The sequence below is a fragment of the Protomyctophum parallelum genome (assembly GCF_964188405.1).
Source record: "Protomyctophum parallelum genome assembly, chromosome: 14".
NCBI lineage: Eukaryota > Metazoa > Chordata > Actinopteri > Myctophiformes > Myctophidae > Protomyctophum > Protomyctophum parallelum.
In genome coordinates, this window is record NC_139709.1 from 26,998,267 (window position 1) to 27,022,507 (window position 24,241).

The 24,241-nt window shown below is 44.0% G+C and overlaps 1 protein-coding gene across 4 annotated transcripts in view; it reads left to right on the plus strand.

Annotated features, from left to right (window-relative positions):
• The window catches only part of arhgap21b (Rho GTPase activating protein 21b), a 51,251-nt gene that overhangs the window by 23,502 nt on the left and 3,508 nt on the right, over window positions 1-24,241 (plus strand). For all 4 annotated transcript variants that reach the window (XM_083782023.1, XM_083782026.1, XM_083782025.1 and 1 more), the window contains exons 8-23: window positions 6,753-8,331; window positions 12,577-12,726; window positions 13,398-13,500; window positions 13,617-13,662; window positions 14,665-14,790; window positions 14,887-15,186; window positions 17,541-17,602; window positions 17,852-17,970; window positions 18,265-18,407; window positions 18,975-19,133; window positions 19,360-19,438; window positions 19,556-19,629; window positions 20,100-20,189; window positions 20,740-20,907; window positions 21,180-21,285; window positions 23,745-23,776. In XM_083782023.1, coding sequence (XP_083638149.1) covers window positions 6,753-8,331; window positions 12,577-12,726; window positions 13,398-13,500; window positions 13,617-13,662; window positions 14,665-14,790; window positions 14,887-15,186; window positions 17,541-17,602; window positions 17,852-17,970; window positions 18,265-18,407; window positions 18,975-19,133; window positions 19,360-19,438; window positions 19,556-19,629; window positions 20,100-20,189; window positions 20,740-20,907; window positions 21,180-21,285; window positions 23,745-23,776 — 3,336 coding nt within the window. The remainder of the gene's footprint in view (window positions 1-6,752; window positions 8,332-12,576; window positions 12,727-13,397; window positions 13,501-13,616; window positions 13,663-14,664; window positions 14,791-14,886; window positions 15,187-17,540; window positions 17,603-17,851; window positions 17,971-18,264; window positions 18,408-18,974; window positions 19,134-19,359; window positions 19,439-19,555; window positions 19,630-20,099; window positions 20,190-20,739; window positions 20,908-21,179; window positions 21,286-23,744; window positions 23,777-24,241) is intronic.

The following is a 24,241-nucleotide window of genomic DNA, read 5'->3' on the forward strand; positions in this document are numbered from 1 at the left end:
GAACAGACTGTCCTCCAGGATGCTGCTTCATACTCAGAGAGATGACCTCATTGGAGGGGTAGAGCCGGCACTTTCCGAAATACACACAAGCTGATGCTGAGCAACACTTATTTTTCTTTCTTTGTCGAGTACTACCAAGAAGAGGTATACTGTGGACAGGCTGCATTAATCAGCTGAGGCCTAGAATTGAGACGTAGGACGTGCTTCTGCTTCATTGTCCTGGTTATTTTCTCTAGTTGCCTTGATGCAATATGGATCAACATCAGACACACTTCAGTTCTCCTGACAGGCTCACAGATCCGTTACCGAAGGCAGTCCCCCACATGAGCCAGCAGATTTGAAGCATCTCAAATTATATTTATTGAATGATCTGGATGGTAAACTGCATTAGACCTCTTCAGTTGCACAGTCCTTTCTTTGTTCATTTCTCAAATACTAAGATAAAACATGAAGCCTGCACAACATAAATACATATATTATTATTACTCATTATCATAAAGCAAAAGATTTCTGCCTGATTTATCACATTTATCTCACACTAGATGTTCAGGCCGCTATGTGGACCTCACCGCAGATCTGAACGATATGCCTTTAACATAATTATGGAGATCTCTATCGGTCAGTCCTTGACCCTTTTATGCCCATATATGGATATCCCTGGTGTTTGCGCCTGATGCCATGGCGACACATTTAAGGTTAGACAACAGACTTATTTCTGCATTGGGAACTCCTTATATGGTTATGGTTGAGTCATGGTGTCATGAGGGTCATTAGCCAATTTTAGAGTCTGTTTGATTCAAACTGTTCTCGAATATGATTGCCTGGTCCCCCCACTGGCCATGATTGACATTGGCCTTGATTCTTCCGCACCTGAGTACACTTTATTCAATGCTTTCACATTGCTGCGATCCGTATCCGAGTACACTTCAATCGGTTTGGGTGATCCGCTCCGGGGAACAGTCAAATGGTCCCGAGTGCGAATCTGCCCTTAATATATAGGATGCTGACTGAGCATGTATCCAGATGTTGCCCTTTTTAGTCAGGCCACTGTGACTGCCTGTGACAAAGCAAACAGCCAACATGGTTCCCTGCGATAGGTCACAATAGAGGTTAAACTCGTCATCATGGGGCTAAATGCTGCCTAAATGTGTGTCAGTTATAAATAGTACTGCTAGAATTGTGTTCACAGCGAGGACTGAACTCTTGAGGTTTATCTTGTGCTTGCTTCAATTTTAAATTAGCTGACATGCAGTTGGAATCTGTGGTTTTCAGTCCACTAGTTAAAAAACAAAAGCAGGCCCAGGCCGTAGCGTAACGGTCTGGGCACCGGACTGGTGATCCAGTCGCGGTGTGCCGCGGGTTCGACTCCCGGACCCGACACGGCCTTTACCGCATGTCATCCCCCATCTCTCTCCCGTTTCCTGTCAGCCTACTTTCTATCCCTTAAAAAAAATCAATAAAGGCGTAAGCCGCAAAAAAATATCTTAAAAAAAACAAAAAAAAAACAAAAGCACTGGTTCTCTTTTATTCAGCTTGCTTTTTTGATGTGATTTCTATTTTTAAATTCAATAACAATCAAATCGTTTTTATTTATTTTATTGTCAAATCCCTACAATATATAGGTATTGTTATAACAAATATTCTATCTGTTTGGAACTGATTAACTACAAATGTAAAAGATCTGTTAAAAATATTATTATCAAATATTGTTAATACCGGTAGTTATTAGGGATGCACCGATCCGATACTCGTATCGGAGATCGGCGCCGATCCAGGCTAAAATTCTAGATCGGGTATCGGATCGGTGGCCGATCCATTATCCGATCCGATCCGATAATTATGTGTAATTACAGTATGAAAACAACTCTACCTCCTCTGTGACACAGCAGTGTAGTATTGACAGTATAACATGTGGAATGCAGCCAGGCTAGCCTGCTCACACATTAACCTGGTCTAATTGTTGCACAGTTATTTAATAAATAATTCAGTGCATTTATATCTGTGTTTGTTACATTTTGTTTTACAAAGTTGGGAAAGTAATGTTTAAGTCAAGCCTTGATGTTGCCTTACACAAAATAATGATTCCAGACTCCACACAGTGAGGCATACAGCTTAATAGGTTATTACGTTTCTTTGTGGGGGGTATCGGATCGGTACTCTGTATCGGCAGATACTGGACCCCCATGTATCGAAATCGGTATCGAATGCCAAAAAGCCGGATCGGTGCATCCCTAGTAGTTATTGGTGGAGCTGTGGTGACACCACAGCTCAGTGCTGCTTCATTTTAGGACGCACAGTGTCACCACAGTCACAGTCTAACATGCACCCCTAACCCCGGGCCTATTGTGACAGCTGATGGTCCAGAGCTGCCATATTAATGTTAACTTTTTCCTGTGGAATTTATCCACTGCATGTATCAAATATTCATTTGTAATATATTCTATTAATTACGGTACTTTACAAGAAGAACATTAAGGGGGAAAGGTACCTTTGTCGAATATTCTACATATAAAACCCTTTTTTATCTTAAAATTAACGTAAGGCTTTTCTCTGAAACCGGTAGCGTAGCGTAACCGGTTTCCATAAAGAGAGATGACTTCAACTTGAAGGCCCTGTTTGTAATGAGACGGCTGTCTTAGTACTCAAGTATTCATGTCAGTTGCGTTACATACAGTAAAGTATGATAACTTTTTTGGGATGTTCGATATTTACTTTTTTGCTGAGATCAATATTCCAATATTGTCCAACTCTTAATTTACAATTCCGATATCAACCGATATGGCTATCTATCACGAAAAGCCAACTACCGTAATTTCCGGACTATAAAGCGCATCTGAATATAAGCCACACCAGCTAAATTTAGGGAAAAAAACGAATGTGTACATATACAAGCTGCACTGGACTATAAACCGCAGGTGTTGTGTGGACCGGCCATAGAGATAGATTTAGAAGGTCCCCTAGTGGCCGTTAGCTGTAAACATCCATAGATTAAAACGAATGTGTACATATACAAGCCGCACTGGACTATAAGCCGCAGGTGGCCATAGAGATAGATTTAGAAGGTCCCCTAGTGGCCGTTAGCTGTAACAATCCATAGATTAGCCGCACCGTTGTATATTATATATTATAGTCCGGAAATTACTGTAATTGTCAGGTACCAACATCACATATCTAATAAAATAAAATGGTTATAATTGTGACCATAGGTCACAGATTACTATGAAAAACTGCAAAACCTGTCCGTCACGCCTCGTGACACGCTCCATATATGGTAGCCATACATGGAGAAGACTGGATCATCAGCTAGATCTGCATATATGGACCGTCACCCGGCCTACATCTGACCTCAATCCTCAAACCCTTAGATCTCCATATATGGAGCTGACCTGTTCTGACATTCCATATGTTTATCCTTCCCCACCCATCCTTCCTCTTCGATGTCTCCCTTTTGAGTGATACCTGTCCATTCAAACTGTAGACGGGCCCGTCCCAAAGTTATTAGCGCAGCCGTGCCTGGCAGCTGGCGAAAAATAGAGTTCTCAACAGGCCCCAACTGGGCTGGCCCTAGGCCCCACCTGGCCTTTCTAATTTGCACACATTATACGCCCTACCCAACCCGAAAACGTCAATTAAAAAATATTGACGGCCTTCTCACCCTCAGGGCATTTTACTGGGATCAATATATGTAATTAATATCTAATAATGTATATAATACAGTGATGTTAGGTTTTCAATGAAGTGTAGGAACATGCAAGTCGGAAATACACGCCCCACCTGTTGTGTAATACTGTTATCTGATGTAATCGTACACGTTTTCAGCCCCGCGCGCGGTGCGCTTTGCTTTGCACCGCCGCTTTCATTTGCTTCCTTCACCCATGACCACAAAAACCCATCCCTATCAGTAGAGTGAGTGCTCTGTCCGTATGCTGAAGGATCCTGTCCCTAGGGCTTTCCATTATCTGACAGCCTGCTTATAATGAATAATATTATGATGGACTCACTCAAGCTATTTTCGTTGCAAGAAACTGTTCTTGCAAAGAACAGAATCCCTTCTAAGTGACTTGTTAATCATTTAAGAGCATGTTAAGCATGCCATTTGGGTGAAAGATACTTCAGAAAGAAATCAATACAAGTGAATGTCAAGTAATTATCTCCTTTCTCCAAGCGTCATTCACCCAATATTTTAGCCATTATTCACAAAGGCTATAATCTCAGCATTTCATCCATACTGTAGATACATGATATGCATCAAGTCATTTGATATCAAATCCAAGTTATAATTTAGGTAGTAATCAAATCCTGTAAGCATCCCTGTCGCCTTCTTGTTTTCTCTCACCCAGCTCCCCCCCCACCTTTTTTCTGATGTCCTATTGGTTGTCACTCTCCGCCCCTTCCCCCTTTAGTTCTCTCTTCATCTCTCCCACCTTCCGATTCCAAAGCTAGCTGTGTGTTGCACATCTGTTGCGCTAGCAGCTACTTATCGGTAAAGTGTCAATCTGCCACCGTCCCCAGAAAAAGACAACCAATGTGGACAAGGGACGGTCTGTCAAAACAGAAGGATTATCACAAGCGCGAGCACAGTGACATTACCCTGTAGGGGTTGAGGAAGCAGACACGCTGCCTGGAAACGGGCAGCAGTTGCTTAGCAAAGAGATAGTGAACCCTTTGGGAGGAGTCTGGAGAGAAACCTATAGGGAATATAGGGGGACAACCCAGAGGAAATACTTAGCCAGGGACAAGACGAAGGGAATGGCGTGAAGGAATAGGACCGAAGCAGCTGTAGGCAGCTGACTGTCCCCTCTTTTGAACAGGTTGATTCTGAGGGAGCGAGAGCGAGAGGAAGAAGTGGGAGTGGAGGGGAACGGAAGGGAGGGGGCTGTACCATCTGAGCTGAATGTATAATCAGGCAGCTGCTGCCTCCGTCATGTGAGCGCTAGCAGAGCGGGGAGAGGGGAGACGGAGACCGGAGGCAGCTTGTTCACTGAGCGTATAGTATTCTGGCTGCAGATGGGTAGCGCAGAGAGATGGAGACTTGACAGCACCACAGGAGGCAGGGTTCTGCTCCTGCCATCGCATCCAGGACACACTGGCACAAGCAGGTGGCAACGCTAACGTGGCAACCCCTGTTCTCCTCCTCCTCCTCCTCCAGCATCCTTCCATACTGCTGCTGCAGCTCTGGGTATATTTTTAGCGCGGCGAAGCCCTGGCATCGTTGTGCCCGTTTCACACTTTGACTGTCCTCAGTCCTCTTATTCTATTTCCCCCTTTTCGTTGACAATGTGTGTGTTTTGTTCTGCTAGTGTCTTCCTTCTCCTCTGCCCTCTCTCCCCTGGTCTCTTACCGCTCTCGTTTTCACCTGCTGTGTAACGCCAGCCTTTTTCTCTGGAAGCCACTGATCTGGTAAGCAAGAAACAGCAGGCTTGACAGCCTCTCGTGTTGACATGTTGTGCTTGCCATCTCATCACACATCTTGTCATGCATGTTGCAGTTGTGTATCGCTCATGATGTAGTCTACTGTTCTTAACATCAGGCTTTGGCTCGCTTAGAGAGGCTCCAGTCCAACCTAGTGTTTCTCCTGTCATTCAGCTATGTGCTAGGGTTTGTGATCTGTCGTATAGCTTTTGGCAGTGGCTAATGCACTGTGCCTGCAGTATGGTACCCGTTTGATTGGGCAACCAAGCTGGCATCCTGCTGGCATCTCTGTAGTGTAGAGCCTCGCCCTGTCTTCAATCTCCCTGCCAGATTTCATTATCATGATGAAGGCCAGTGACCTCTGAACTCTCTTACCGGCACACTTGTGCTTACAAAGGGAGGGACAGAGACTGGCAGTGAATTAAGTGGCATTCAAGGCTTTATGTAAGGTTGTGCAATTCTCCTCGTAGTGGGGTTAAAGTCCACTTACGTTGACATGTCTCCTTTTATGTTTGCAAGTTGGAAAATTGACTGCTGTTGGTGTAAGGCTAACCAACTTGTAGTCTGGTACTGATTGCACATTATTCTAATCTAATTGTAAGTGAAAGGGTTTACTTGTGCTGCAATAGAATAGACAGTTAACAGCAATAGAAGATGATCAGAGCGAGGTTAGATTTAGTATAGAGGTGGGCATCCTCATCTGTCTTGTCCATCTGCGATCATGGACTTTATGAAGGTGGGTAAACAGCACATTGGCTGCCGGGTGTTGCATGTGATCACGACCGCTCTCTCTGTCTGGGAGTGTGTGGAGTGTGTGGAGTGTGTGAGTGTGTGTGTGTGTGTGCCACTGCCTGTGGTGGGCCAAACTTAGTCATTTGATTAGCTTTTCCATTATGCAGCTGATGTTGGCTGATGCATTCTTGTCATGGAATAAATCTAGGACTCGGAACACCACATGAAGGAAATATTTCTCTAACTATTGCAAATCCCATTTCTGGTTCTCACATAAAGCCAGTGGATCCACCAGAGTTTATTTGAACCTCTTCATCGTCAGTAGGTGGTATGCGCTGTGTACTGGCATGGCACAGTGAACATTACCACTCTCTAAATAAGGAGCAGATGAACACTACTGAACTGCTACACGCCTCCGCGCTCTCAAGCGGCAACATATGCAGCCCACTCACATGCACACATTAGTTGCTTCTATAATGTGATGTCTTTTGCAATAGATCTTGTAGCACAGTGATGAACATTTCTTTCTCGTAAATGGAGATAATATTGTAACTATTCTGACGTTGCGTTCTCTCTCTCTCTCTCTCTCTCTCTCTCTCTATCTCCAGGCCTACTCCCAGGATGCCTATATACGTAGTCAAAGTGCCTACAGTGGAAACGCCTGCCACATCCCCAATCCACCCCCTATATGTTACCCCAGAGTAGACTGTAAGCCTCCGGGCATGGCCCAGGCCACAGACGCAGCCTCCCCAGCAGGGCAAGTGGGTCGGGGACCGACGGTGCCTCCTGATCTTGGGTATCGCAAGGAGATCACGGTTCCCCCTTCCCCGCCGCCTCCCCAGTCGTACCCAAAGAGCCAGACGGCGGTGTGCATGCGTAATGACAGCGTAAGGACTGTGCTGGTCCCTCCTGAAACGGCGCATATAGGCCGCATGGCTCCAGCACAACGAATAGATTACATGGACCCTGTCTTTGTCAGGGGCAGGCCTGGGTCACTAGCTCAATATCCTGTGCCACGGAAAGTTGACGTCTACCCTTCGGGGCCAGGGATGGCTCCTTATGGTGCTCTGCCACCTCACTACCCAGCCAACCACCAGAACATTGACTGGCGGACATACCAAACCTACAGGGAGTACATTGACAACAAGGGTATTCATTCCCATGCCAGCCGAACTATCCAAGAGAGACTGGATAGCCTCCGGGCGGCTGGTCAGAACACCTTCAGCACTACCCAGCACATTCCCAGGGGAGGCTGGGGCCCTCAAGAAATCCGACGCAGGAGCACTTCCCATGACCGCTCCTACCATGGACCCCCGCCCCACTTCCAAATCCCTCCGCGCAGCGCCTCACAGGACCGCATGGCAGAGAGGGCGGCCCAAAGTAGGAACTGGCCCCCTCGCAGTGTGTCTCAAGATGCTCTTACGCACAAAGCCAGGGCACGCTCCACTGACTATGTTGACCCTGCAGAGCTGGTACGGCCCATAGACAGGAGAGGAGTGTACGGCAGGTTGGAACAAGGTACTAGACCTAGCAGGCAGTCTATGCCCAGGCAGGCCATGCTCTACAGGCCTTCTGCTGCATATGGCAGCATGCGAGGGGCTCCCAACCCCGCTCTCTACCCTAAAGCACCAGAGCCTCTCCAGACTCGCTCCTCACCCATGCTCTCGGACAGATCCTCTCATTTGGGGAAGAGCTCTAGTGCTGAACCTTCCCCCGCAGACCAAAGAGCTGCTGTCAAAAGTAATCACAAAGGCTACACTAAGCAGCAGAGCCAGAGCAGAGTGCGGTCAGAGACCATGCTGCCCCCTGAGCTGGGCAGAGAGGGGTTGGTGGCAGCGGGACACCGGTCCTCCTCCTGCACTGCTTCCCAACAGAGACCTCAGAGGCCCGGCATCCTCAAGCCCCCTCCTCCAGACCCCCCGAACCAGGTGAACGGACGGAGTCCCACAGAGGGCGTAGTCATGAGAGAGAAGCCTCCTTTGGGTTCGGGAAAGATCCCCAGCCCACTCCGCCATCCATCCTACATCCTAGCTGTGAACGACGACGGGCCAGATTCGTCCGTGGCGTGCTGGCTGCCCAACGACGCGCGCCGAGAGATGCACATGCGGCGTATCGGCGAGCAGCGGGAGCGTCAGACCTCGTGCTCCAGCAACTTGGACGAGTCTCTGGACTCCATTCCTTTCATCGGTAAGAGAACAAGCAAAGGTACAAAGAGCTGCCGTGCTGAGTCACCATGGCAACGGCAGCCATAGCACATGGCAGACCTAGTGTCTGCCATGTGCTGGTCAGTCTGGTCAGGCTGGCCAGGTGAAGGTAACAGTTGTTACCTTCACCTGTAAGTGGCAACAGAAACATGTTCAATCAGTCAGTCAAACGGATCACAAGATTTTATGCTTCCAATCTAAAAGTTATTAGTTTTAGATTTTTCATTAAGTAATAAATACAGTGCTGGTTGGACTTTTACATCTAAATCAATCTGGGTTGGCAGTAAACTAATGAGCTTTAGTGAGCTTCTGGTCTGTTTGGCTTACCACGTTGGAGCGAGGGAGCCTGTTGGTGATATGCCAAAATTCTCGCTGTGTTTTTCTGTGATCAGTTTCTTTTTCTTCAGAACTCACTCACCATTAGTTCATACTGTAATTCTGTCTGCAGTGACAGATTTTGACTTAAAGGGAAATACCACTCATTTTCAACACTTTACTATGGCATTACTATACCTAATAAATATTCTTAATTAATAGACACTTGCAGCTTTTGCCTTGCATGAGAACATAACTGTAGCTACAGTGGCAGTAACAACACATGGAAGGTTTCGATGAGGATAGTTCTACTACATTTTTTAATGTGCAGTCATTGGAGAGCTGCAAATGGCTTTAATGGCATCATCTAAAATGAAACTCTTCAACTGTGTTTAAAGCATTAGTGTTACTTCCTCCAGATAAGAGTCAAAGTATAGCTCAGTAGATTATGCTGAGGGTGCTGGAATAACACAAATAGTATGCTTTTGGTGTAGCAAAAAAACATTTTGCTTATCAGAAAACTCTGACCGTAAGTTGTCACCTGCAGGGTTTACTTTTATTCATGCCGCTCAATGCTTTTTCTTCATAATTCAATTGAATTACGAGGGCAGGGGCAATTAAAAGGCATAGTTTGCTGATTACTATTTTCAGCCTTAGTTTAATTTATTAGTCATAGGATTCGGAATGGTATATATTCTTTTTTTTCTTTTTTAAGATATGTTTTTGCGGCTTACGCCTTTTATTGATTTTTTGAAGGGACAGACAGTAGGCTGACAGGAAACGGGAGAGAGATGGGGGGATGACATGCAGTAAAGGCCGTGTCGAACCCGCGGCACACTGCGACTGGATTACCAGTCAGGTGCCCAGACCGTTACGCCACGGCCTGGGCCAATGGTATATATTCTGTCTAAAACACTTTACAATGTTCACTTTATCAGTGAGCTATAGAAGCCTAGGTTACAAGAGATGAGAACAATGATTTCACCTTCAATATTGTACGCGATGACTATTTTATTACTTAAAATCAGTACAGTACAGTGGCCATCGGTAATCATTACATATCCACAAAAAAAGTGGCAAATGGCAATGCTCTGCTTAAAACCAGTAAATAAGTTTATCCCTGATGGCTGATCTACTTTTTTGGAAAGACATAGAGGAACATTGTGCACTTTGCAGGTAGATCACATTTAGGAACTGGGGCACAGACAGCAACTGCGCTGTAGGACTATAGTTAGGCCCCCAAGGGGAAAGAACTTGATTTCAATGTGTTTTTGCAAAGTAACTGCACCACTCCTTTGCTATTAAACAAATTAAATAGGAAGTAGTTAGAGTGGAGTAAATGTTGTATAAGCCACATGGTTACATGTGCCAGTAACCACTTCAACACTGGTGTTCCTAAATAGTAGAGCTACAAGACCACCGATCAAATATTGTCCAGAAAAATAAAGTTAAAACATTTTGAAATTGTTTTAATTTTTTGCGTTTGTCAGTTTTAGCCAGTGCTGGTGTGAGTGAACTCAAGTATTATTTAACCTGAAACCTTGTCGGAGGACATTTTCTAACAGGAATATGAACATCTATTTCAAACTTATGCTTGATGCCGGTTTTGATGCTCAGTGTTTTGTGTTCAGTGAATAAATCTGGAATAAAACTAGATTGTTGTCTCCGCTAGGCAGAAGACTTTGCCGAAACTATGATTTGCCCCATGTCCGTCCATCCGTGTTAAACAGCTAAACTCCGGCACCTTTTGCCCGATCAACGTGTAACTGCACACACCCTCCCTGGATGCCAGAGCAGAAACCCTGCCCTGCATTTTTCAGATCGGCCTAATATAGAGCCACCAGGAGGCAGACCTTTTCAAAACACATTTTGGGATATTACTCCTACAGATTTCACGCAAATGCCACCCTACACGCTATTTTGGTAAAACAAGCCGATTCACGTTTTTACCTACAACTGGACCGATCTGCATTCACGCACACTCCCTAGAGACCAAGGAAAAACCTCTGCCCTGCATTTTCCAAATCAACCTTTTATAGTGCCAGCCACTAGGAGGCCGATTTTTGCTAAACACATTTTGGCCTACAGACTTTGGCCAAACATACATTACGCAAATCGGTACACATTATCCCTATTATAGTCATGTGATCAACACGGACATATTTCATCCGTGAAACTATGCACGCACATCTCACGAATCAACATTAATCCCTCAACTTTCTACACAATTCAGAACATTGCTGGCTCACAATAACCTAACTGACCTGTGCTCCGAGAAGCACTTTTTCTAGTAGTAAACCTCTGTTTAAAAGGGTCAGAGTTACCCGTTTAAAAGGCTCTACATTTTCCTTGCACTTGTGTGCCCGGCCGGCACTTTTACTAACAACGTCTTCTACACCTGTCATGGTCCGTGTCAAAGCCAAATTCATGCTCTGTGATAAAATGGTGTCGCGTGCAAATCGGGCTTAACTGGGGCTGTTGAGAAGAGCCAGCAGGCCAGGTGCGCACAAAGCAGGCAGTGACAGTGATGATGACGACGCCGCAACACCACCATACTGGGCCTGGTGCCCGGGCCCACGAGAACACAGCCCTGATTGACCAAGCCTTCATCAATGACCCGTTTGAAAAGCCACTGGTCCTGTCCCTCATCATGTGAGGTCAGCCTGCCTTCTCATGTCCTCGAACGGCAGCGACGACGACTATTACGTGCTTTTTCTTCTTTTTTTTTGCATAGGCGTAGTATTCGTAGATGCGGATGCGGACACACTGCTATCTTTTTTGTGGGGGGATCTCAAAGCTAATTATGTTTTAATTATTCTGCGGCGTATCTGGAGTATTGCCACTGCTCCCTGCATGAAATGCAGCGTAAAACCTCAGATCATCTGACCTCACGGCTACGTCGTCTCATTTCAACTGTCTTGGGATGTTATTAATAAGAGATACTTCAGAGGACTCATTTTGTAACGTGGATTTAATTAGTGGAACCTCTTCGCACAAGTTTTATGTAAGAGTGGTTTTGCACTCATCAGCAGAATGTTGGGATCTGTCGGGGGAGACGGAATGAGCATGTTGCCTCTTTGTCGTGAACCTGCGATGAGCAAGTGAGTCTGGATGCCTCTTCAGTATGTTGTTGGTGGACAGGCTGGACAGGGTGTTGTGGTGCAGGGCTTGCCAGGAGTGGGAACGTCGATACCTACAGTTGGAGGAACCTGGTATGTTGTGTTTTGGTGTGCTTGACCTTGTCATGCAGCAAAAGTTCACTGTAAGCCAATAAACAGTGTTTACACGTGGGATTTACAGGATAGTTAAATTGATCTGTTGTTACGCTCAAAGGCTCGGATAGAAGTTGAAAGTTTTCAAACTTGTTACTTTTGAATAATCCCTCACAGCAGTGGCTTATTAGGCCTTCACTGGGTAATGCTTCACACCTATTTGCCCCATTTGAGAATTGGGCACAGACTGGAAGTAGGGCAGTCACTTTTAAATTTAGCTCCAAAAGCCCCATGGCTGCAGAGAGCAGCTTTGTACAGTGCTTTTTCAGTTCTGTAGTTTCATGACTGGGCGGTGCTCAAGAGTTCAGAACTTTCTCACAAAAATAGAAATCCCACTTGTCGATAATATCTGTAATCTTTCTTAGCTGTGTCATTGGTGCAGAGTCCTGCAAACCACAAAGGACGTCTACTTGTACTACTTATACTACTGATCCCGAACGGACACAAGCATTATTTTCAAAATGCTGCAGCTAACTTGGACCCAGACCTTTGACGATGACGCGCAAATCAAAGGTGTTGGAGCAGATTTAATTTCTCAGTAACGTGGCGTGTGTGTAGTTGAGCGACAGTGATCCAGAGGTAGGGTAATGGTAATTCCCTGTAATAAAAGTAATGTACTAACGTTTGCTGTGTGATTGCAGATGAGCCGGCCAGCCCAAGTGTTGACCGGGAGGTCACTTCCATCCCAGCTTCCGCTGTGATATCTGTCGCTCCGGCCACTAGTGTGGTTCCTCCCAGCCCCACCTCCTCACCATGCCATGTCATTCGGCGTCAGCTGTCACATGATCAAGGTAAGAGGAACATGTGGAACTGTTACCATGGGAACCCCAAGCATGTAAATCCCTATTCAAAGGAAATAATATTTTGAAACAAATTTGTTTAAATGCCCAGTGGTTCCAAAACCTTTTAGCCCATGACCCAAAAGAGTAATTTGATGTCTCCCTGGGACCCAACCTCGTGAAAATAGCATCTCTACAATCTCACGTGTTGTTTGTAGAGCGACTATTTTCACTACTACTTAAACATTTATTTTCTAATTCATGGAATTTCTTAGATTTTTCTTTTATTTCTTAATGAAATTACCCACCAGTGTTTGTGAACCAGTGCTCTATCATTAAGGAAACTGCAGCAGACCTAGATACATTGTCATATTTCCATTCCAAAATGACAGTGACATCACTAACACATCCCATCCCATTTTCCTATTTAAGGCTGCAATTCAGAAATTATTTTCTCGATCATAATCGATCTGTGTGATTTCACTACTCTTGCATTAAAATAGTTTAACCCTGACATCGGATAGTGCACCTATTGGTTGAAAACTAGTACATGCTGAAGCTCATTTCTACCCCGGATGCTTTATTGGAAGAGCGTTAGAAATTGCAGCTTTAAAAAAATTGCAGCTTTAATATCAGTTTGATTTACACAGAGCTCATACGTGTGTCTATCTTTGCTGTAACAGAGTCCCTCAGAAATGCTCTCCTGGACTGTGACTCAACAAACAAAACAGAGCGTTCTAAATCGTACGACGAGGGCCTGGACAACTACCGGGAGGAAGGGAGAGGGTGAGAGCATACCACAGTCCATCTTGTTGCTGCTCGTTTCTTTGTATCGGGGTCATACAATCCATCTTCCCTTCTGTCGTTTTAATATCTGTAATCTTTCACTCTGTTCCGTCTAGGCGATCGTACAGTAAACACGTGCCCGGCCTGCGGGGCCTCAGAAAGGTACGTTACTACAATGCATTGTTGACCATACAGTGACATGTTTACTTGGTCAGTGCTATTACCCAACAAGACCTGAGGCCGATTCTACAAATGTCTATTCTTCTCACACTTTCAAGATTAAAAAATAAAAATAGCAGATGTACAAGTTTGCAGAGCGCCACAAAGTGCATAGAACGTGTCACTTCACGCAGATAGTTGATTGGAAACACATAGGCCTAAATGTCTTATAGTTGAACCACATGAACCCTAGCATGCATATTCTGGGGAAAGTCATAATTGTGGAAAACTAGTCCATACCTTTTTCATATCAAGGCCCATTATTTATTCGGCATTTGAGCCACATACCATTTAGCCTTTCTCAGACCCAAAACTTAGACTATTCTGTTGAGGCTACGATTTTGTCTACAATGAGAGACAACAGGCAAACGTTGATCAAAATAACAATTCTTCTTCTACATTCTCTAATTGTGTAGACTTCTTGTAAATTGAGTAATGCAGATGTTTAACAATAATATAACTGTGAACTTGTAGATCAGCCATTTTCACTAGTTTTGCTCAACTCCATTGTATGACAAAGTAGGGCAAAAAAACAACATTGAAATATGGTGGTGCAAAGTCTTTTCGGAAGAACAATGTTACAGCCACCAACAGTAGTAGAGTAGCTAATGTTTTCACATTCACTGATTTAACTTATTATAGATATACAAAAGACTGCTCAGGTTTATGGCTGTGAATGGAACATTACCCCTACAACAATGTATAGTAATGATGTTGAAAATCATTATAGTGTCCCTAACTGGTATTACAGTATAATTCTTTTGAGGTGTTATTTTATATATTTACTTGACTTGTTACAATTTCACCACTCGAAATACTATATAGGTCTATAGGTGTTAACAACATTAGGCAAACAATTGTTGCTTGGCTCCAACTTTAGGATCCAGTTTCTACACATACAGAATGTTCTGCAGTCAGAGATCATATATTCACTTTTTTTTGCAGGCTCTGGACGGGCACAAGTCTTCTGACGACTCGGGATCGAGGCGGGATTCTTCCTCAGAGATCTTCACCGATTCATCCAAAGAAGGCTGGCTCCACTTCAGGCAGCTCAGCACAGATAAAAACAAGGTGAGCTCACGTATCCACCCTCTCATTCTTGGCGTTCACAGATGTCATTCGACGGGCTCACGTTGTGAATTTCTCTTTTGTCCTCCATCTGTGCAGCGTGCTAGCGGCGGGATGAAGTCATGGAAACAGATGTACGCTGTCCTACGAGGTCACAAGCTCACTCTCTTCAAAGACAAGAAGGACGGGGTGTCCCACGCCTCTTCGCAGTCCGATGAGGAACCGCAATCGATCAGCATCAAGGCCTGCCTGATCGACATCTCCTACAGCGACACCAAGCGCAAGAACGTTCTGCGTCTGACCACGTCAGACTGCGAGTTCTTGTTCCAGGCAGAAGGGAGGGACGACATGTTGTCTTGGATCAAAGTCGTACAGGAGAACAGCAACCTGGACGAGGAGGTGAGTTCTAGGCTGAAGACGAGGTGCAAGAAAACGTTTTATCTCTCGGGAGACCTTTTGCCTTTTCAGTGTACAGCAGTGTGGAGTGTGAAGTAAATAACCCAAGTCCATTATTTTAGTTATATCAGGACACCTCGGGGTGCTCCTAACATGGCCACTTACCAACAGAGCTGGCCAATGGACAAAATCAAATACTGTATCTCTGTATTTTTATTTTTTTTACCAAATCCATTCATCAATATATTGAGGATATTGTGGGGATGACTATTGGTCCTTTAACAAACATATTTACACAATGACACTTCAGTAATGACTAAGTGAGTAAAGGCAAATAATATAACAGCTAGTACTTACCAATGGGGTAATTACACCACTGTACGTTAATGCAGCCTTTAAAACCAGGACGAGACAGCACATATAACATTTAACAATAGTATGATATCCAAAATTCCAGATGATAATTAGTCTAATATCACAATATCGACAAAATATGAATATATTGAACAGCCAACAAAAAAGAGGGTATGATTAATGGTAAATGGTGCATTTATATAGCGTCATTATCCAAGGCGCTTTACAGAGATTGTGCATTACATTCACCCATTCACACACACATTTATACACCGATGGCAGCAGAAACCATGCAAGGCACCAACCAGCACATCGGGAGCAATTAGGGGTTCAGCATCTTTCTCAAGGACACTTCAACTGTAACTCTGGGGGAGCCCGGGTTCGAACTGGCAACCTTACGGTTACCATCCAGCCAGTCTACCCCTGAGCCACCGCCGCCCATGTATATTTATATAACTTTTCATAATTGAGAAAAACAGCTGCATTGTCTTGGTAACCACTTTCTAGTCCAACAAACAGCAGCTGTAGTTCGTTTATTGTTGTGGTTACAGTACATGCAGTTTGAATTGATTTAGAATGGTGATTAAACTGTTGATTGTGGACTATGCTTGAGCTATCACGACCTTAACAGACTCCTGCTAGTGTCAGTATAAGAATGAATTACAGACTATTCAAATACAAATACCTAAGTAATCTTAACTCCCATGAGACTCTGCACAGTCGCTCCTACGTCTTCCGGATGTTGTGGACATTCATTGATGCATGAAACCCACCAGGCGCCACCAGCAGTAGCGCCCGGACGCTGCTTTTCTTCCGCTCCGTGTTAATGAATGCAGCCGTTCTTCTCACTCACGCACAGACGCTCCACTCGTGCATGTGAAGTTTCCCTGCTCTGGGCAATAAAACACATTGAACACGTGCATTCTCATTGAAGTGTATTGGATATATAGGATGACCGGACGTCCCGCTGTGGCTGTGTTTGCTGAGAAGAAAAGCGAGTGTGCTTTGCGACCCTTTTGTTTTGGGGTGGGTTTGGTGCATGAAACTCCAGTAGTGCATTATTTCCCCAGTTGCTATGGTGTTTGATTAAATAAATGAAGTTTGGTGCTCTGCAGTATGGGAGGCTACATGTGTTGCTATAATATCAAACTATTCAGCAGTACATATTTGGTTAATCAAGCTTTGCTCCATGCTTATACATACTAGCTTCTCCTTTCGGGGCTTATTGGTGCATTTGTTTTATGTCCTCTCGTGGCTTCGGCCTCGGTGGACTGCTGGCCCATGAAACAAGTTAATTGTGCCGTCGTTTGTTCAGCTGTTTGTCTGTTTGCCTTTAGGTTTTTGTTCATAGTCTGTAACGCCAAAGGGACGGCAGTCTCTCAATTCAAACACGTTGCTGGTTTCTTGAATGCCACATAGTACCAGAGGAATTAGAAGTGTCCACTGTGCTTATCCTCATTTGTTTTGTTAACCAAACAAATAAATATAACAAATCAAAAAATGTAGTAATTCCAAATGTAAATTCAAGACATAATTTTCATCCAAATAAACATATTAGATATTATGACAATATAGTGTACGCATTAAACCTTCCTCATACAATTAAAATAGCTGCAAAATATAGCACTCGTCTAAATAGCCTTGTTGAAATGCCTATGATTAGCAACAGCTGTCATATTGGGGTTAATTCTTCTATTAACAGCTGATGGGATAATTCTTGCTATATTGCATACTTTAATAACCATGTCACATACAGTAGTACACAGCAGAATATTCAGTGTTCATTTAATTAAAAATAAATACATGTTACGGGTTCATTTGGTTCCATTTCTACGGATTTACTGTGTATGATGTTTATGATGTTACTTAGTTCCAGGGGTGTCGCCCAAAACTTTAATTAAATTAGAACCTAAGACCCAATGTTATGCTTGCCATTCATGTGTTTACATGTGAACTGCCTATCTGCATCAGATGTGGTAACTGATCGTCACGTTTCATTTCAGAACGCTGCCGTAACGAGCCAGGATCTGATCAGCAGAAAAATCAAAGAGTACACCATGATGAGGTATTATTCAGCATTCTACATTGCCCCCTAGAGTTCATCTACAATACTGTTCTTCTATATCCATTTCATAGTTTTTAACCCTAATAATGTCCCTATTCTGATTTGATGTAGAGAAAAAAAAGGAGTGGGCCTAGTATAGACCCCTGGTTGACTCCTGTCAATGAAGTACAGTACATAGGGGTGCTAATCTAACCTTGGATTTCTTTGTTTCTTCTTTTTGTGTGTGTGTGCGTGCTGTTTTTGTCCTAGTGCACCAAGCAGCAGGTCAGAACCATCCCCCAAAAGCTCCCGTCAGTCACTCAGCATCAAGCAAGCCTTCCGGGGAGGCAATTCACCCAGAACTGGAGATGACAGGAGGGCTATGAAAGGTAAGCATTCTAACGTTTTGTTCATGGTTCCTATCTATAGAGGGTATGCGCATGCATAAAGTGAGTGGCAACGTCGTTTAACACAAGGCAGACTTTTCTGTTTGGATGTATGGGCGCTTAAGGCCAGAAAGTAGTTTTTTTCCGGCACTCAGTTGGCGTTCCGGCATAACTTCCAGGTGATGATGTCATGCACATACCCTCTATAGATAGATGCTTTATTAATCCCAGAAGGGAAATTATGCTTTAACATTTGGTCTGAGACAACTGTGCGTGTGTGTGTGTTTGTCATATCAGATGATTCTAGTCCGCCTCGGGACAAAGCTCCCTGGAGAAAAGGCATTACAGGCATCATGAGGAAACCATTTGAAAAGAAGCATCCTGCAGGGGTCACGTTCGGGGTGCGACTGGATGACTGCCCACCTGCAGTGTGCAACAGAGTAAGTCTGCCTGTGAGAGTTGTGTATAGGTTGTGTCTGCCTGTGAGAGTTGTGTATAGGTTGTGTCTGCCTGTGAGAGTTGTGTATAGGTTGTGTATTTGTATAGGTTGTGTCAACCAGTGATTCTGCCTGTGAGAGTTGTGTATAGGTTGTGTCAACGAGTGATTCTCAAACATTGAGAACCCCCAAATTATACCCCCCAGCAAGTATTTAATGGACATCGGTTTCGTGTTTTAACTGGACACTCTGTGGAGGTTGACATCGGTTGAGCAATCAGCTCGTCGTTATTACGTACAAATCTTTATACAGGTTTAAAGTAGTTAAACTACCGGTAACTCTGATTCTATATTAATTTGGTTGGGGACCCCCTGGATCCCCCTCAACGACCCCTGGGTGTCCCCAGACCCCACTTTGAGAACCACTGATGTAAACAGCATGTTCCTTGGGAGACGTCGTGTGTGTCCCAACTTTCGTGTTTAGGCCCATGCAAAAAGTAAAAGATGTACACAAGTGAACGATCTTTCTTGATAAGCCTTCTTGCCCTGCCAACCCTTGTGTGCCATGCAGTTTGTTCCCCTGATCGTGGAGGTGTGCTGTAAAGTGGTGGAGGAGAGAGGCCTGGAGTACACAGGGATCTACAGGGTTCCAGGGAACAACGCCGCCATCTCCAGCATGCAGGAGGAGCTCAACAGCAAGGGCATGGCTGACATCGACATCCAGGAAGATGTGAGTGACACACGCACATACTACTGCCTATGATGGCATGCCCAGAATTAGCCTGGTTAATAAACCAGACTAATATTATTAACCAGGCTAGCCCAGAATAGGTGTTCAATTATCGTTTATAATGGACTAAATTGATTACACGCATGTAACCTTTGACTCGTTGTGCTCTTGACTGTTGACTCTTTGTTGACATAATTATGTCTTACTGGCTTTTATCTAACCACAGAAATGGCGGGACCTCAACGTCATCAGCAGTTTACTCAAATCCTTTTTCCGGAAACTTCCAGAACCTCTTTTTACAAATGGTGAGACATCGTTTAAGTCTTTGAAAAGGAAGGCAACAGCTGCAGTCAGGTTTCTTCTATGTTTCATCCATTTTGAGTCCCTCTGAATAATATTTCACTTGCCTCACTATTCACCAGAAAAGTACGGAGAATTTATCGAGGCCAGTAGAACAGAAGAACAAGTTGAGAGATTAAAAGAGCTGAAGAGACTGGTGAGCAAAAGTGTTTTTCTTTCTTTCTTTTTATTTATTTTTTAGAACAAAATTGTGACCAGAAAATTAAACTTTACTTTGAACATATTTTCTTTGAATAGAAGTACAAGTATAATGGCCTGGGCCATGGCTCAGTGGTCCAGGCACCTGGCTGGTAATCCAGTCTGGCAGTGTGCCGCGGGTTCGACTCCCGATCCCGACGGCCTTTACTGCATGTCCTCCCACCATCTCTCTCCCCATTTCCTGTCGGCCTACTGTCTGTCCCTCCATTAAAAAATAAAATAAAATAAAATAAAGGTGAAAGCCACAAAAAACCATAAAAAAGTACAAGTATATCTTCAACCACTTAAGCCCTATTTAAATTTCATTTGTGATTTCTAATGTTTTGAACATGTTTCACCTATAATGACATGGCTTAAATAAGGACACTAGGGGTTTATTTTGTTAATGTCTCATGTTTTGTTTTTCAGATCCATGAATTGCCTGATCATCATTACGAAACTCTTAAGTTCCTTTCTGGTCACCTCAAGTTGGTTGCTGAATACTGTGATAAGAATAAGGTATTACCACAGTCTAACGAGCTCCATTTGTGTGGTAGCTTGTTACATAAGCCCATGCTCGCCTGTTTTGTTGTAACCTGACGCTGCCAGATCCAAGAAGCTTGCTACACAAATTTGTTTCACAGCTTATTGGGATCTGGGATCACGGAAGCAAATTTGATGACGGGGCTGTTCCTTTTTTTCAAGATACTTGGTAGATGATTGGATGGGACCGTCTGTCTATCACCGTGTGGGCGTGCAAACACAACCAATCATATTGACGTGTCTATATAGCTTCACGTCCGGTTTCGCACATATACCGCCCTTAGCTCACGCTGATTGGTCCGGTACGGAACGGATTTTTGTCAGCTCAACTGCCTGAGAGATCCCAGATGAGTGCTGTGTTGGGGAACATGGTTACCCAATACCGCCCTCATCTGGCAGCGTCAGGTTAGTTTTGTTGTGGTGCAGTGTATCTTGTCTAATGTGTGGCTAATGTGTTTAAACCCATCATGCCCTTGTTGTGGATAATTTAAGTAAATGTCATTGAGCCAAGCCTGATTGACTTCAGATGGAGCCTCGCAACCTGGCCATTGTGTTCGGACCTACCCTGGTGAGAACCTCCGAGGACAACATGACAAACATGGTCAACCACATGCCGGACCAGTGCAAGATCGTAGAGAACCTCATTCAGCAGTGCGACTGGTTCTTCACGGAGGATGGTGACGAAGACCCTGTCGTACGTTAATGTTTATTTTTATTTGTTTTATTTGTTTTCCTCACAGACATTTAACACCTTGCTTATTTAACTTAAATTAAAGACGGACGGATGGACGGTCAGATTTAAAAACCTCTGTTTTTTTTTCCTGTGTCTGCAATGTTTTTTTTCCTGTGTCTGCAACTAAGGAAATCTCAGGTTGACCAACTTCTCTCCCACGCTCCATTGCTTCGTTTTGTTTTCTTGCCTGGCCTTAACTTGACCGTGGTGTTCTTCTCTGTCCGTCATACCAGACCTTGGCAGAGCAGGAGAGCACAGTGCAGTCTCAGCCTGTGCCCAACATCGACCACCTGCTCCTCAACATCGGAAGAACCACAGCCTCGCCGGGTGAAGTCTCAGGTAACTCACCAGCAGTTCTGTCTCACCTGCAGTGTTCCTGCATCGTTAGCACAGTGAACATGTCCTACGCCTCAGAGATTGCTGCTCTACTTGTACTTTTATTAGAACCTAAGAGAAACATTTTAGATGTGTGTTAAGAATGTGCTTTTATTATTGTTGGTATGAATAATAGTTCTTCCTAAGTATGTCTTATGGCTAAGCAATTACAGTGTTTGTGCTTCTGTTAATTAACCCATTTTGGGTGGGAACCCCTTTTGGTGTTAGCATTATGTTATGCTTTAGCTATTGAAAAATAGCAGATCTACAAGCTCATAGAGCTTGTAGGTCTGCTATTTTTGAAAAATCGAAGAACGACTGACATAGAAACAGCTTTTTCAGAAAACTGTCAGGATGTAGAAGACATTTTTATAATCTGATCTCAGGTCAAAATGGGTTAAAGCAGCTGCTTTTTTCAATAGTTTTCCAATGAATACATTATGTTGTGGTTTCCCCATTGGAAAATTGTTGGGAAAAATATAAGACCTGGCATTATGTTGAACCTCTTCTTTTGATTAAACGTCCATTTCGTTTTGTGTTGAGTCTTTATCATTTTTTCACCCTAGACATGGATTTGTCTTCCACTTTTCTTTCTTTAAACTTTTTTCTGTTTACCTTTGCTTTGAAATCTTTTATTTCCCTTCGCTCAAGCCATCCCTTTCTTTACCCTCCCCGTGCTTTACTCTACGTTAAGGTGACGACTCCTTTTCTTTCAGTTATTTTTCGTCCCCCTCCTCCTGCCCCCTCTCACATAAACCTGGCATGTTCTTTCCCCCCCCAAAAATACAATAACAAACAAAAACAAAAAACTAACAACCAAAAGGAAGAGTGGAAGTTGTAACCCTTCTGACCTGTGCCGTTCTGTGTGTAGTGTGTTGTTTTTTCTCCTCCTATGTACTGTGGCTCACACATTACCCTAATCTTAACACAGGCCAAGTGGGCGGCGTCTATCACTCGGTGATGTCACTGATGGACTCTGTTATATCAGTGGTGGACAGCTGGGACTGTCGGAAGAAGGACGAGTGTTGTCCGCAATGTAGCTGCCTAGTCTGCAGAAACCCGCAACTCTTGTAAATTGGGGTCGGAAAAGGAGAAAAAAAAGACGAAAAAAAAGTAAAACGAAAGAAAGAAGTCGATGTTTGTCACTTTTTTGTTCCTGTGGTGTGCACGTCTCATATAAACAAAAGAAAATACGCTAAAAGTGAAGGATACAGAGCGATGCTGCTGTACTTCTCTCTGAAAGCCCTTCTGCTGTCTCTCGTTGTCTCTTAAGCTGATCGCAAGGACAAGTAGCATGGTAGGGTCAACCTCAGGTTCTCTTATCGGTCATGTGGCATAATCTGTCATGGTGTCTGAGGGGGGGGCCGTAGTGGCGGCTGTTATCCAGTACACGTGCACTCACGCACGCAACACGTGTGCACACACACACATATGCCAGACCTTTAATAGTTGGTGGATTAGCGTAGTCTACACATATTTGCGGTAAAAATGATTTGTACATGGCATTTATTTATTGCCATTGGCAGCCACTGGTTGTTTCAGTCGCCCCCCTTTTCTGTGCATCGGTCTGATTTTGGTGTTTGTGACGTCCTTAAATGCCAAGTCCCCCTCCGTCTTCATTCAGCACAACATCGACATCAGTGCCAAACACTGCAGCCTACCTTCACCTCCCATTGTTACAGAACACCCGTCATTTTACATGTCAAACACCCTGCCCGTCCTTCAAATCATGACACAATTAAGTTTCACACATACTATAAAACTGATGCCCTACTTGTTAGTTACAGTAGGCGTGGATTTCACTTTCACTGGTCCAATTGTTGTGTAGACAATCTGTCCACCACAACACTGTGGCTTGCCTGTGTCAGGCATTGACCAGCACATACACACGTTCATTACACACATAAACACGTGTTTCACCTCAGGTCTCACTGAGCGTGTTTATCCAGTAGGTCTCGTCAACCCCCTCTTCTATGTGACGTCTTTGAGTTGGGAGAGAATGCCTGTTTGCTGGTTGGTGGCTGTGTATGATGCTCTGTGACTGTCGTGATGTTTGTCCTGTGACGTGCTGTTGCCCTCCATGCGGTTCCATGAGCATGAGCTGCTTGGTGTCTTGGTCTTCATCCAGTCGGATCATACCTTCTCTCCTCCCTCTCTTTATGTCATCTTCTTCACCTTAGAACACACTGCACTTCCGTTGTTTGCTCCTCTTTGCTCCAACTCTCCCATGAGCTGAAAATGTGCCGACCGTGTTCACACAGCCGCTCTCATTGTGTATCATCGTCTGTCCGTTCCACTCTTCAACAAGACTTTCACCCATCCACTGTTTCTATCCCTTTCTTCTTCAATCTCGATCACTTTTTTCCCAGCAGGTCATTGCTGTTATTGACTGTTGTCATTGACTTTTAATTTCTTTCATACAGATTCAGCATGTAGTGACTCCTCCAAATCAAAGGTAAGACTGCTCTCATTCTGAGTAAATTTTGTTACCTTTGCCAACTAAGTTGGAATGTTTTCACAGAGACAAATGACTTGAGAACGGATCGGCTGGATTTTCAATATATTTGGCCTGAAGACGTGATTAACTTTTGGGGCTCAAAGGTAAAAGTCACAATCAAGGTCAAACTGTCTAAAATGAACGGCTAGGTGAAACTTGGTGGTAATGATCAGGCTGCCCTGAAGAGGAACGGAAATCATTAGCTTTTGAATCAAAACGGTCAAAGGACAAAGTCATAATCAAGGGCAAATAATCAGTCATATCGTGCAGAAATTGCATCTTGACAATTCTATTGTTGGGTGCACTCTACTGAGTGAAATCATTTTGTGTAGTTTTGTTTTAAAAAGATTAGCCACTCACTCTCCTGAGGATGTTTCAGTGTCTCGTATTGCTGCGTTTAATGCTGTGTTTCATGTTGTACCT